The sequence below is a fragment of the Amblyomma americanum genome, chromosome 2, assembly GCF_052857255.1.
Source record: "Amblyomma americanum isolate KBUSLIRL-KWMA chromosome 2, ASM5285725v1, whole genome shotgun sequence".
NCBI classification, from domain to species: domain Eukaryota; kingdom Metazoa; phylum Arthropoda; class Arachnida; order Ixodida; family Ixodidae; genus Amblyomma; species Amblyomma americanum.
The window spans coordinates 79,652,222-79,666,473 of record NC_135498.1 but is presented as its reverse complement, the minus strand read 5'-3'; the positions used below and the strand labels follow the sequence as shown (position 1 = coordinate 79,666,473).

At 47.5% G+C, this 14,252-nt stretch overlaps 1 protein-coding gene across 2 annotated transcripts in view; it reads right to left on the bottom strand.

Moving 5' to 3' along the window:
• Positions 1 to 377: 377 nt before the first annotated feature.
• Positions 378 to 14,252, bottom strand: part of LOC144118720 (uncharacterized) — a 29,885-nt gene continuing 16,010 nt past the window's right edge. For both annotated transcript variants that reach the window (XM_077651566.1, XM_077651565.1), the window contains exons 4-11: positions 13,349 to 13,374; positions 11,117 to 11,208; positions 10,490 to 10,581; positions 9,636 to 9,663; positions 7,377 to 7,460; positions 6,513 to 6,556; positions 5,387 to 5,496; positions 378 to 905 (exon numbers count right to left, since the gene is read on the bottom strand). In XM_077651566.1, the coding sequence (XP_077507692.1) occupies positions 628 to 905; positions 5,387 to 5,496; positions 6,513 to 6,556; positions 7,377 to 7,460; positions 9,636 to 9,663; positions 10,490 to 10,581; positions 11,117 to 11,208; positions 13,349 to 13,374 (754 nt within the window). In that variant the 3' untranslated portion in view covers positions 378 to 627. The remainder of the gene's footprint in view (positions 906 to 5,386; positions 5,497 to 6,512; positions 6,557 to 7,376; positions 7,461 to 9,635; positions 9,664 to 10,489; positions 10,582 to 11,116; positions 11,209 to 13,348; positions 13,375 to 14,252) is intronic.

Genomic DNA, 14,252 nt, shown 5'->3' with positions numbered 1-14,252 from the left:
TCACGGCTGTCATGGCCATTCCCAGGCGGCACCCGAAACCACTGCGTAGGCGTGGTTGCGTGCCTACATTTTTTCGAGAATTAAAGCTGCTTGCGTCCAGTTTTTACGCATTTGTACATGAAAGCAGAGTTCTACGGCAAGAAATCCGTAAACTGACATTGTAACACTCCTTTAAGCGTAAGTGAGGTGCTCAAAGATGCCAATGTTGCTTCAGCTTCAAGTTACAGCCACAGAGGTAGAAAGGTAGTTACCTACTACAACATACGTGGAAACTTTTGGGCTTGTTTTGGTGCCGCCGTGGCGATACACGAATATGCGACACAGCAGATTTGTGAGAAAGCAAGACACGACTTTATTGCACAATGCGTCCCGACAGTTATACAAGAAGCAAAGAAAAAGCCGAAAATGCACTCATGGCGCAGCGCTCTAGTATGTAAAGCCCCGCGATGGCGGGGTAGCACAAGTGCGAAACGCCACAGAGCGCTTTCTTCGCCAACGATAAGTGGCGAGGATGTCTGCTCTCCCAGCGTCCATAGCCTGCATCCACAGGGTCCCAGCCGTGACAATGCATATCAGCTGGCTACCTGGGAATAGATTCCCACCCTTAAGGGATGAGTGTGGGCTAGGCTAACAGCGGTGAGTTACGCCTGGCCTCGCAAAGGTGGCAGCCGCGTCTGCCACTGAAAGAAGGGTGTCCAGCGCAGAGCGACGCCGGCGTGTCTGGAGTTGCTGGCGTCGCTGGCGTTCCTGGCGTTGCTGGCGCTGCTGGCGTTGCTCGGGGTCTTCCGGGACACGCACAGGCAGCTGGTTCCAGGCGTGGCTGATCAGGTCGTACTTGGCCGCCAGGTGGGGGAAGCGCCTGAACCACTCGTCCACAACGAACACCTTCAGCAGGATGGCGGTCACTGAAAACGCAGCGCGCGCACAAAGGGTTAGCAGAAACAAAACCGCAAGGGCGTCGGCCCTAAATGTTGACGCAACTTCCCGCTCAGTTTGTGATTTATTGGTTTATGGGGGTTTAACGTCCCAAAGCAACTCAGGCTATGAGGGACGCCGTAATGAAGGGCTCCGGAAATTTCGACCACCTGGGGTTCTTTAACGTGCACTGACATCGCACAGCACACGTGCCTCTAGAATTTCGCCTTCATCGAAATTCGACCGCCGCGGCCGGGATCGAACCCGCATCTTTCGGGCCAGCAGCCGAGTGCCCTAACCTCTCAGCCACCGCGGCGGTTTTTGTGATTTAACGTCGGAAATTATTGGCGAAGGGTGGACTCAGCGTGGCATAACCGGTAAGGTAAAATTGAAAATGCATTTGTTGGTTTTGGTATGTCACAATGAGAGCCCCTGGGAAACAATCGGCATCAGAAGTCTGGACTGCTGCGATGGGGGCTAATAAAGTATGGAGCATGAACCTGACGCAAACAAGCCTTCTTTTTCTTTTCCTCTTTTGCAGTGTACTGCCCTAAAAATATTTTTCCCATGGGCAAGAATCACAACCATTCAGGGAGCGCGCGAGCACGGCGGTAAATAAGCAAGCAAATATTCGTAGTTAACGTTGTCTGAATAATAACTTTCGCAGAAGACTATAGATTAGAGAGTTATAGCATATCGTTACCGTGTTTACGTTACCGTTTACCGGGCCCGGCAACTGACTCTGCGCATGCGCCGCCACTTAGCGGTCCGCAAACACTTTACGGAATCCCTTTTAGCATTGCGGAGAGTTAGCGTTCGCTTGTAAACAAACATGGCGGCGCCCTGCACAGCCGCTTCGGACCAAATACAGCACCGCCGCCGCGTTCTTCGGCGCCATTTCTCGCTATACATGAAGGCATTCGCTTTTAATTTGCAAACTGTCACTCGTACGTTGAGGTTTGAGTAACAACTAGGTCATGTTTATGAGATTATTTGCCGATTTTTGAGCAGTTAAGCCTGACTATAAGTCGTGTTCATAGCCAAATAGCAACGACTACACTGCAGCTCTTCAGTTTCGTGCCCGATTTAACATTTTTCTATATTTTCATGATTTTTTCCTCGAAAAAAAAAAGATTGGTAATTCTTTTGGTATATTCATCAGTAATTCCAGAAAATAATAAAAAAAGTTTCTCCGGTCCGGTGTTGGCACGCTTTAACTTACTGCCACTAGATGGCGCCACAGTGTTCACATCCAAACACACAAAGAAGCGACGTTGCGGCACGGCGAACAGGTGTCGTAGTTGTGCTTTTTTTACAGCGCTCGCAACGCAACGTGCGCTGTGTATGCAAGCTACTGAGGTCTACGTAGTGAAATTGTCTACTGGCCAGGGTAGGCAAAGGTGTCAAGCTTCACGGGCACATTTGAAAAGCCGCTGAGTCGGCTGTTAACTGAAGTGTAGTCGGTACGTCCTTATATGAAGAGAAAAAGATTATTAAAGTGTACCATTTCACTTCATAGAAAGGATTGCAATGCATCTGTTTTTTTATCGTTAAAAGCTGGGCATCTGCCATCATCATAACTCGTTTTAGCCCTACGGTAACTTGGTACGGGAGGGACGGTACGGTAAAACGTCTTCTGGCTTGCGCCGCGCTAACCGGAAAATCCGGCGTCTGGTAACACGGTAAACGGTAACGTAAACACGGTAACGATATGCTATAACTCTCTATTAGCTGTGTTAATGTAATACATAAATAGCATGCGTCCTGTCTCTTTCTCTTACTTTGGTCCCTGTCTGTGTTTGCTCTAGTCAATATGTTTCACAGCTACAACCAACCAGCCCAAATGAAAGCCTTAGCATAAATAAACTCGCAGGGTGGTTACCACTGTGTAACGAGATTCAGCGACTGCAGTTTTCAAAGCTGCGTACAACGTTAATTTCGTGCTTGGTAGCTGAGTGTTCGCTTGGCGCCACTGTGCTGTCACTTGTGACGCCACTGTATTCGTACAACTCAGCGTAGCTGCTTTCAGCCGCACACGTCATACGTGACGGAATTGCATATGGTACCTTAGGTGTGTGACGCTAAAGCGAGCGACACGGAAACATGAAACGTGTCTTTAATACCGGCTCCTATGAAACAACCGAGACAAGGTACAAACAAAAAATTCGCAGTGGCTTAGCTCGGCTATGGCAGGATATACGTAGCGTAAGCTACGCTGAGCCGCCGAGCATCACTTTTCGCTGAGCAGCAATTTCGCTCTCCTTCTCCATGGATATACCACACAGGCAAACGCCCGCTATATGTATACCGCCATTGATACCTCTGCGCATGCGCACAAAATGAGAGGCGCTATCAAGCGGTTCCGGCGCAGCGTCAGACTTTGCTACTGCGTAACGGAGGCGCACAGCTGGACACGCGCCGGCGCCAGTGCGTCGGACGCAGCTTGACGTCACTCCTCTGGAATGCGCATACCGGCGATGCGTGCGGCGGCGGCTCCGGCGCGCCAGTTGCGCGCCGCATGACGTCACTGCTGCTCGCGCATGCGCAGCACGGCTCTCCAGGAGCCACGCGAAACTGCTCAACCTCGGCCAGTGTAGCTCACGCTACAAAAATTCTCCGCTAACACAGCCTCAGTGTTCGACTTCAGAGCATTAGCTATGGTAGCTTCAAATGTCTACGTCGGTGAGCTCAGCAAAAGTGGAGAAAACCAAATCCAAACATCTGCGGATGTTTCCTTTCCTTTCCGGACACATCTCTTCTAGCTGAGACAGAAGCAGAGCCATCTACCTCATTGATTTCGTACTGCTATTGCTATTTACAGCCACATTCATTATACCTGGTATATTTACTCGTTACATCAGTTAATAAATTTTGTAAACGCGTGCATCACAACACAACGAATCTTTTGACACCATCCGGAACCCCTGCAACAAAGGTTCGGTGGGAATCGCATACGTAATATGGGCTTCATCTAAATTAGTAATTTTATCCTCAGGAACATGCCAAGTTATCTGACACCACTTACTTTGAACATTCTGCGTCAAACGGGTGGCCTCCAGATTTTATGCAAATGGTGGTCCCGGGGGCGGGGGGTTCGCACTTCGATGACCGCTATACTAGCACATATACAGGGTCTCCCAGCTAATTTTAGCCAGGGTTTAAAAATATTCCCGGCACTCTAAGACGACGCGACCAAACGCACGTTGCTGCCTATTGTATGGAGCAACTCATACTATTTCTTGTATTGTGATGAATAGCATAAGCAGTCGAGAGTAATTAACCAACTTGTAAGCAACGAAGCCAGACGAAAAATTTCAAGAGAAGTTGTAGAATGCCCTGAAGAACATCCGAATGATCAGTTTATAATTTTCCATCTATTACACATAAGCCTTTTTTCGCTACTGCCAATGCCCATGAAATACAAAAATATGTCATGTGACATGCCTGCAGGCGCGCCGCGATTGCAGTGCTCTCAAACGTTCCGCCGCCGCTGTGGTTCAGTGGTTATGGCGCTCAGCTGCTGACCCGAAAGACGAGGGTTCGACCCCGGCCACGGCGGTCGAATTTCGATGGAGGCGAAATTCTGGAGGCCCGTGTAATATACGATGTCAGTGCACTTTCAGGAACCCCACGTTGTTGCAATTTCCGGAGCCCTTCACTAAGGCACCCCTCATAGCCTGAGTAGCTTTGGGACGTTAGACCGCCATAAATTAAGCCAATCAAACGTTCTGCCCAGCAAAATAACAGGTCATCTAGCCGGGTGGGCTGCCGCTTAAAAGGGGACAGGGCTGCGGCACAGCTGCTGGCTGGGCGATTTACTGTGTCTGCTTATCGCTATCATGTACCACCGCAAGGGAAGCATACCGCTGACGTATCGCACAGCCATCTGCTGCGTCGCTGCCCTGTCTCATTCTAAGCGGCAGCAAACCGGGCTAAATGGTCAGTTAGTTTCTACGAGGAACGTTTGAGAGCACTGCCATCGCGGCGCGCAAGCGGGCATGTCGTATTCCGCGGGCACCTGCAGTGGGGGAAAAAGGCTATACGCAACAGATGGAACATTAGAAACTGTTCATTCGAAAGTTTTTCGGGGAACTCTGCAACACTCTCATAGAATTTTCTGCCTATCTTTGTTGCTTGCAGAGTTGGTTAATTAAGCTCGACTAATTATGCAAGAAAGCACAATACAAAAGTAGTGTGAATTGCTCCATACAGTAGCCCGCAACGCATTTGGTCGCGTCGTCTGAGAGTGCTTCGGCGTATTTTTAAACCCTGGCTAAAGTTATCTGGGACGCCTTGCATAAGGGATCGAAAGTATAGGAATGAACTGAGGCGCTATGCGGCCACTGTTGCTAAGTGATATAGTGTGGTCACGTGGTATCTGTTTTGGTCATTGCAGACAGCCGCGTCCTTGACAAACGCAACAAGTAAGAGCTATCGCTTTTAAAACAGCGCTGCACGCTAGGGAGCTTACCTGCGACCTGCATCGCGACTCCCTGCCCCATCAAGAAGGCGAACAGCGTCAGCGACAGGAGCGTCAGCAAGAAGCAGAACGAGGTGCCGGCGTTGTTCCAACAGAAAAGGCTGCGCAAAGCGCACAGGGAGAAAAAAAGTGTTAAACACACATAAAGAAAAGAGCCGCAAGAAACGGCGGCAACGAAATTAATTTTTTAGGACGTAATTGTACACAGAGGCACGGGAGAGGAGGGGCCACGAGTGCCTTTTCAGGCTCTGATTTGTCAGCACTGAGACGCGTGTGGTCCTTAATTCATGCCTCTATCAAAATGAAATGCTTAAGAAAGGCCGCTTATCTGAGAAACCTACGATCATTGCAAGTCTCTGATATGGTCGCTCCTCTGCAATATAGTCTGATAAAACTCAAGAACGAAGCGGCCTTTCGTCGACAAAGGACACCCTTCCAGCCAACGGCGTCGGCCGATTCTCATGAGCCTGCTAGCATAACGATGCAGGGAGGGGCAGATGAAAGGGGATAGTCTCCCCCCTCCATTGTCACGATAGCAGATCCATGATAATCGGCCGACGCCATTGGCTGGAATTGTGTCCTTTGTCGAGGAAAGGCAGCTTTTTTCTTGACTTGTACCACACCGAATACAGTGAGATGGGCGAACGAATGTTGCAGTCGGATCGTCGGAATTGAGCGCAGCTATTGTGCGCAGTCAAGACGACGTTGAAAGCGGTCAGAAAATGACGGCGATCTGACGTGTAATCGACTAACTTGCGTCATATGAATAATTTATATTTTGCGCTGCACATTTACAACCGACGAAGAAAGAAGCGACTAACGAAACAATAAATCTTGCAACAAGTGAGGCCATGCCAGCGGTGTCCGGGACAGAACTTTTCTCATTATTCTAGGAAGGGGGGGGGGGGGGAGGGGTTGTTTCCTGCTATAAAGGCACCAAAGCGAGAAATGCAGGAAAGTAGAAAAGGAACGCATTGGCGCAAGGGACAACGACGTGTGAAATTGAGTGAAATTGGATTTAACAACCGATTGCTTTCGTCACAGTACGAAATTGATCCCTCATCTGCTACAATGATATCTCAAGAGAAATAAATAATCTATTTAATTGTTAGCTTACCTCTCGGTCTTGTCGAAAACGGTCGAGATTTCCTCGAATGTCTTCTGCAACGTGGAACACGAACAAAAAGATTAGCGTGAATGAAAGGGAAATGTTAGAGATTGACGCAAAACACAGTAAATACGCTGCGTATTCCCTCTCATATAAAGTCATAATGCAGTGAGGCAACACGGAAAGGACAAATGATTTGTCGTGGCCTGAACATAGGCAATAGAGTATGCGATTGGTCACGTGGGCACCTGGCAGCCATCTGCGGTGTTAGCATAGGGACTGTCTGAAGAGCTTTCGTTCCTTGCCCATCCTTCCTTTATGAGTAGTATAGTAGGATACAACATTAAAAAAAACTGCACTTGTTAACACTAGGCCACGATCCGCGGCATCCTATATTACTCCTCTAGCCAATCATAACAGTCAACGAAATCAGCTTTTTAATTTTTGACTTGATTAAGCAATCCAGGTATCAAAAGTCTAGAGCTTATAATTTTTTCTTGTGATCAGATTCTTGTTTAGGTAACAAGAAAAGTTTTCACAATGCGCTACTTTTTTGTCGTGGAGGAATTTTGTGCAGCGGTCCTGAATGTGGGCGGACCTTCGATGCAGACTTAAGTTGTATCCGACTATAGTAGTAGTAGTAGTAGTAGTAAACATTTAGTGATAATTCAAAATTCAAAACACGGGTGGTGTCCTGATTTCAGGACTGCAGTGGTCATGGCTGCTTCTCTTGCCTGGGACACCTGGTTGCTCTGAAACGTCAGGTCAGACTTAGAATAGTGTCCCCTATCCCTTTTTCCTCGGTCTTGCTCACTCACTCACATGCACACTAAACGGGCTGCGACAAATGAGAAAAAAGGCCAACCCACTCACCGAGACTCGCATGTCGAGCTTCATGACCTTGACGACGTCAGTCACCGGCTTGAAGAAGTGCTTGGGGCCTTTGCGCTTGCGTCGCTGAACGGCGGTTGAAAGAGGAGAGCAAACGCTATGATTGCATTGTTTGAACAGCTCACCCTTGTAACGTGGTCTCTTATGAGCTGCGAAAACTGTATACGAAGATGAGGCTGTATACATGTGTGCTGGATGCGAAGAGCCACGTGGCAACACAGAGGGAGACGATGAAAACTCTAATGAACAGTCCAGTGTTAAAAGTTATTGCGTGTGGGAACAATTCAGTATGAAGCCGAGCAAGTGATAGCTAGCAATGAGAAAAGGCGTCAATTGTTTTCACACGGCATAGGTATGTTATGTCAACGCATTTAACGTTTTAGAGTAGCGTGACAGGACCACATGACTGGAAAACAGCGCAGGAAAACGACACGGCAAAGAATTGAAGGGCACTGTCCTCTCGGTTCTCTGCTGCCCGTGTATATTTTCACTCTATCGTCGGATACAGCTCCAGAACGCAGCGGCTTTTCCCTGTCAAAGGACCCCGCTCCAGCCAATGGCTTCGGCCGATTCACATGACCTTGCTAGTGTGACAAAGTAGGGAGCGGTAGATGAAAGAGGACATACCCCTCACTTCATTGTGGCCCCGCTGCCCGCATTGTCACGCTAGGAGGCTTATGAGAATCGGCCGACGCCATTGGCTGGAAGGGTTTCGTTGACGGGAAAAAGCAGCTGCATTCTTAAGTTGTAATCAGCTATAGTTAATATGTCTCGAGCCAGTCACCAACCATCCAAATTAAGAGCATTAGCGCCTCAAGAAAGGCGCCAAGCTGCTCAATGACCCGGTACTTGACAGTTATTATAAAGGTACTAATACCGAAGTGCACAGTTAACAATGGGTAAAAGAAGCAAAAGAAATGGACGCCACACAGGAAAAAATAAACTGCTCTAATAAGGAACAAGCCTCGGTAAAACTCCGACCACTGAATTTAAATATTGACAGAACAACTTTACAAAGCATCGTTCTACGGTACTTATTCGGACACAGGTCAAGAACGCAGCGGCTTTTCCTCGTCAAACGTCAAAGAACCCCGTTCCAGCCAATGGCGTCGGCTGATTCTCGTGTCTCTGCTAGCGTGTCAATGCAGGGAGTGGTAGATTAAAGGGGATAAGTCCCTTCCTTGCATTGTCATTCTAGCAGGACCATAAAAATTGTCCTACGCCATTGGCTAGAAGGGGTTCCTTTGAAGGGGCAAAGCCGCTGCGTTCTTGAGTTGTATCCGACTATAGTCATATCTCTGTTGTCCGCTTTGGAATCTACAGCGTTAGCAACAAGTTCTTAAGAGCTGTACAGAGGGGATCTCCCTCTACTTTTTGAAGAGAGGAAAGAGAGAAGGTGAGAGGCGACGGATGGTCTAGGCCCGAGAGGCTTGGAAGGGTATGGATAAAAAAGAGGAATGCGAAGCCGGAAGGTGGCTACCATAAAGCCCCTCGAACCATCGAAAGAAGTTTGAGGGGCTTTAGGCTATCACGGGAAGGATCCAGAGGGTGGCTGCCGTGGGAGGAGGAGGTTACGACAAGGGCGGAGGAATCAGCCACCTGAGGGTGATTCTGCGGCAAAATTCAGCCCTATGCGGCTAAACCAAGACTATAAAAGCTGTCGCACGGCTACATTAATTGCAGCAGCCTATTAATTACCATGTGGTGAGTATAAAGTTTCTCTTCTTTGATGAACAAACACAAGTTTACAAGCGTACAGAAAAATAATCTGTACGCATTTTTGTATTGCAGTGAAGAGTGCTGATTATATTCATCTTCTACCCATGGTAGTGTGTTAGGCCGTTTATGTTAATTCCATGAAGCACACATTTAGGTTTTCACTACCAAACTTTATAATAAGTGGAAACATCTGGTAGGAAATTATTTGTCAGATTAGCTATTACCTCTGGTTTTTTTAATTTCTTTGTTTCTGAAATGTATGAAGAATTGGAATAATGTTTACTCCAGTGAAGAAGAAATCGTAAAAATAAGTTTCTCTCGCGATTCCTTAGTGCAGCAAGATTCACTCAAACGCGTTTCTTTAACTAAACCCTCGACAGGCCGCCGTGTTGAGGCGACGACTACCACAGCACCACTGAGTTGTTTGTTGCCTCCGAGTACAGAGGCAGAGCGCAAAATCTGTCGCGATACGCGCCTGACCGCATGGGCAAGAAACGTTGGAGAAAAACCGAGAATGCTCACCTTAGTCCCTTTGGGAGCGATGGGCTTCCTGGAAGTAGGGACAAAGTAACAATCAAACAGGGCGCCACAAACCAGATACAAAAGGTCACAAAAGTGATGCTAGTGTCTATGAAAGAGACAGACCTCGCAGGCAAAGCACAAAGAGTGATGTTTAGAAAGGACGTTTTCAGTGCTCATTTCCGGTTATGCCTCAGGTTTATAATGCTTCCAGAATCTCATAGTTGGATTTTAACGTGTAGAAAACAGCATGAAACATCGTAATGTTATGTAATTAAGTTGGTTAGGTTTCAGAAACAATTAGATGCACTTATTTTTAAAAAGCTACTAGTGTACAGTATTCCTACACTATGTCCTACCTCCACTTCTGAACTGAACGCTTCTTAAAACATTCGTCTTGGCACAGCGCAATTGAGAAAGGGAAGGACTGTGACCTTTTTGTAGATGCACTTCACACGCATGCAACGTTATAAGGATCCGTCTATGAAGACTAATCCAAAGCCCAGGAGAGCTTGTCGGCTGACAACTGAGTCTGCCCTGACTGCAAGGATCTATAACATATGCGCATCTACAGTTTACACGCCTACCAATTGTCCCCTCTCTATGTACAGGCAGACGAAGTGGTACAGTTAGTCGAAGACCCCGCCTGCAGCGGCGTTGAAGAAAAGCGCGTGAAAAAGATCTCTGCTGAGTTTCACTCGATAAAGGCGAAAGCATATTTGCATGCCACAACTATGGTCAAGACGTCATATAGGTCAGACAGCGCAGGCCTCAACGAAAGCTTTCAAGTGGTGAGCGTTGCAGGATGCGACTCCTGCGACTTGTGTGTTTTTGTAACGGAGCACTGCGTCACTTACCGCCCTTCGGTGAACTGCGTAGTGAGGTAGACGACAGCTGGGGCGAGTAACAGCTGTAGAAGGCATCCCATCCAGATCGCGAACAGCGACACCTGCGGAAGGCAGAGAGATGAGGAAATATTCAAGCGCCTTTGTGAGCGAAATCTTAACTGGCTGTGAAGAAAAAGCTAGAAGGGTGGGGAGGTGTCCGCCACTGTCACTCGACCAAATAGTGCAACTGCTGGACAGTGCGGATGTTGCCCCCTGCGCGGTTGCGTCGCACCCTCTGGTGTAGCAGACGCCACTATGGAAGCCTGTTCTATGCCATGACTCTTTAAACATGAAATTGGGCAACTGTCCTACAAATGTGAGTTAAAAATAAAGCATGACATATATACTCCGCTACAAGAAAAAAACTATCAACTGCAATCGGGGACTATATTTCACTGCTGCTTAGGAAGACAGAGTTCCGGCTCTGTTGCTTTCGCTCCTTCGCCAGGAGGAGTTGTCGTGGTGTGTAGTCATGCAGGGAGGGTGTTGCCACGTGGTTACAAAATGCGCTCTTGGATTCGATAAAGAGGCGCGTCCCCGACGTGGAACTGCGAGGACTGGCCTACAGTGTGTAGCACACAGGGGCGGTCCACTCACCACGAGGAGCAGGCCGGTGCGCAAGGGGCGCTTCCAGGTGATCAGCTTGAGGTACTCGTGGTGCACGTCCTTGAGCGAGTCGTCCAAGCGCTCTGCGGGCACACACAGAGGCGGAGGGCACGCGGTTCAGAAGATACCAGGACTAAAACGTTTGAAAGAACCTGGTAGTCTATAACGACATAGCATAAGTGCTTTGCCTGCAGTGCAGGGAGTTACCATAGCATCCACGTGTCTAAAAGGTAGACTTGCAAACCACGGCAAAAGTTCACTACACGAAAAAATAAGAGAGAGAACCAGCGACCAGCCACAGTCCTATTAATTTTGTCCGGCTTGCCGAGGTCACGGTATGCCACAGCTTTCAGTTTACCGCATTTTCGGGCCTGCTACAAATAGACCGCATCGGAGTGGCAGTGTTTATCTGCGTCTGACTGATACGCGTATTAATGGGAAAACATTCTACTGGTCATCACCAACGACACCCGGCGGCGTCGGTGTTGTTGTTCAGCAGCAAATACTCAATGACGTCACCATGTTGTCGCATGACGTCAGAAATAGAACATAAGTAAATGGACGTCCATAGCAGAGAAAAATAATTTTTTTTTTTCATAGATGCCGGGAATCGAACCAAGGATGGAGGAGAAATGCACAGGCGCCCGTGTGCTGTGCGATGTCAGCGCACGTTAAAAATCCCCAGGCGGTCTACTTTATTCCGGAGGCCACTACTACGGCACCTCTTTCTTCCGTTGTTCTTTTACTCACTCCTTTATCCCTTCCTTTATGGCGCGGTTCAGGTGCCCGCCGATATGTGAGACAGATACTGTGTCATTTCCTTTCCCTCAAAACAAATTTTCATTTTCATTCCATTTTTTACTTTCAGATTACGAGGTCAGCACGCAGCACTTTTTCCACCAACATCGTTATTTACAGCAGGAGGTTATGTATGTACAGAAAGGGGCTATATACAGAGTAAACACAAAGTACGCATCTATCGACTGCACTGCACTAGCTTGAGAAAAAATAACACCGCTAGGCTGTCCCTGACTTAGAGCATTATTCGAATGAAATGGCTTCTGGCTGGGACAAGAGGTTCAGCGCTGCGGCCGAGCATGCGCATTTTCCACATGTTATGATGTCCAATGAGGAAAAATATGTAATAAGGTTCGTAATCAGGCTGAGCAGCCTTGTAACGAATGCCGTAGGAATTTAAAACAATTTATTTCTTTAGCGTCCTCTGCAACACATCCCAAAACAATATCGCATCCTTGCAGTTATTGACGAGTGACTATATCTTAATGAGCAGGTGTGTCGTTGGAAAGAAATGAATATCTTTAATAAACCCCATAGCAGAATTCACGATGAGGTAACCCTTTCGCAATCAGAGCACGTAATTTGCCTTAGAGCCCTCCGTAATTTTTCGAAAGCCATCTTAACAGCCATGGGGCATGATGTAAAAAAGAAAAAAAATCGGCGTGTGGGCTCAGGGATCACTTGTTGATGTACTCCGTGGCTTAGCTGAGATCTGCGACTGACAACCTGACTGCCCATCAGCGGTGCGTCCGACTGGCGTACCCTTAAAACAAAATATGCCGAAAGTTCACACAATGAGCCAATGAGCGCAGCTCAACCACGGCAGTCTCAGACAGAGTCTCTCAACACTACCTACAGAGGGAAAGCTGGTGACACCACGCTTTATACACCATGAAGAGATACAGGAATGCCAGGAAGATGATGACTACATATTTGGCTCGGGTATTATTGTGCATAAAAATGGATTCATAAGACTACTCGCGGGAAATCTCGAAGAAATGCTCATCTGCGCGCATGCAGAGGAGAACATTGCAACGCATCTGCACATTCCGAAGCAGAGCCCACGTTTTCGGCCCAACATTAGTCAAGCCAAACAAGAAACCTCGCCTTCCCGGCATTCCCGCGGTGGATGAAGAAGCTCACATAGACGGTGGCGCCGGCTTTCCCTCTAGGTGATTTTTAGAAACTCTATGCTTTGAGAGTGCTGCTCTTGACGAGCGTAATGTGTCTTTCCTTTTGTCCCTGTAAGAACTCGCGCTCTTCCGTTTTTAAACGGTCACAAGGCCACGTTCGTCAAGTGGCCAGAGTAACAGCTGGCTTCTGCCAGTAGTGTCGGAACTTGTTCTGTCTAGCACTTGCGAAATACAAGGCACACAGCAAACGCTAGGCTACAATAGTAAAGCAGAAAATTCAGGTAATACGCACCATACTTGAAAAGTGTGTCCCGGACACTGAAACAGAAAATGAAAGAGCGGGAGAAATACCGGGTCAGGCGAGAACGTACGCTAATTCTGGACAAAAAAGATGAAAGCCAACGCTCATCGAAACCAAGAAGCATATGGGATGTATATTTTTAATTTTTGTGGTCTTATCAATGGGATATTAACAAAAGCAGAACAAAAAAACAACCACAAGGACAAAATCATTTTTGAACGGGAAAAAGTTTTTGAGTGCAATTTTTTTTTCATATATTGGAAGATTTCACTATTACAATCAATATATTCGCAGATCTCCCGTCAGCACGCTTCCATCCTTCTGCTATCAATCCTTCTGAAAGTTTCCGTATGACGAGTTCCATAAACAAAAAACACTATAAAAGAAAGATTTTGCTACATATCAAAAGAATGGACTCTTATTACCTTCCATTTCTATACCTCTTACAGATTTCTAATTTTCAATATTATTGCCCAGGAATGTTGGACATGTGCAAGCACAATGCATGTATTCAAAGAGGCAGCCCAAATATAGGAGCGTATTGACCGTAGAAGTGGGGAATTGAGCCCAGTGCAAACTAATGTGGAGAGCAAACAGAACGAAGTGGTTGTCATCAGCCTACTGCCGCGGCCATGGAAAATCTTGTGCATGCGCTTGTACAAGCATACGCCGTGAGACTATAATGCGCCAGTAAGGTTGCCGTGCGGTCCGCTACGGACGCTGCCAAGTGTCCGTAACCCAACCTTAACGTTGCCTCAATGCACGATTGCTGAAAATTCCAGCACGACGAGTTGTCAGTGTCTCCTGCAGGTTCGCTAAAATTGCATGCTCACTATAGGCACTAATTAATGTGCGTTAACTAGAAACTTCGCGTGCGTCACCAGGTGATCAGAAG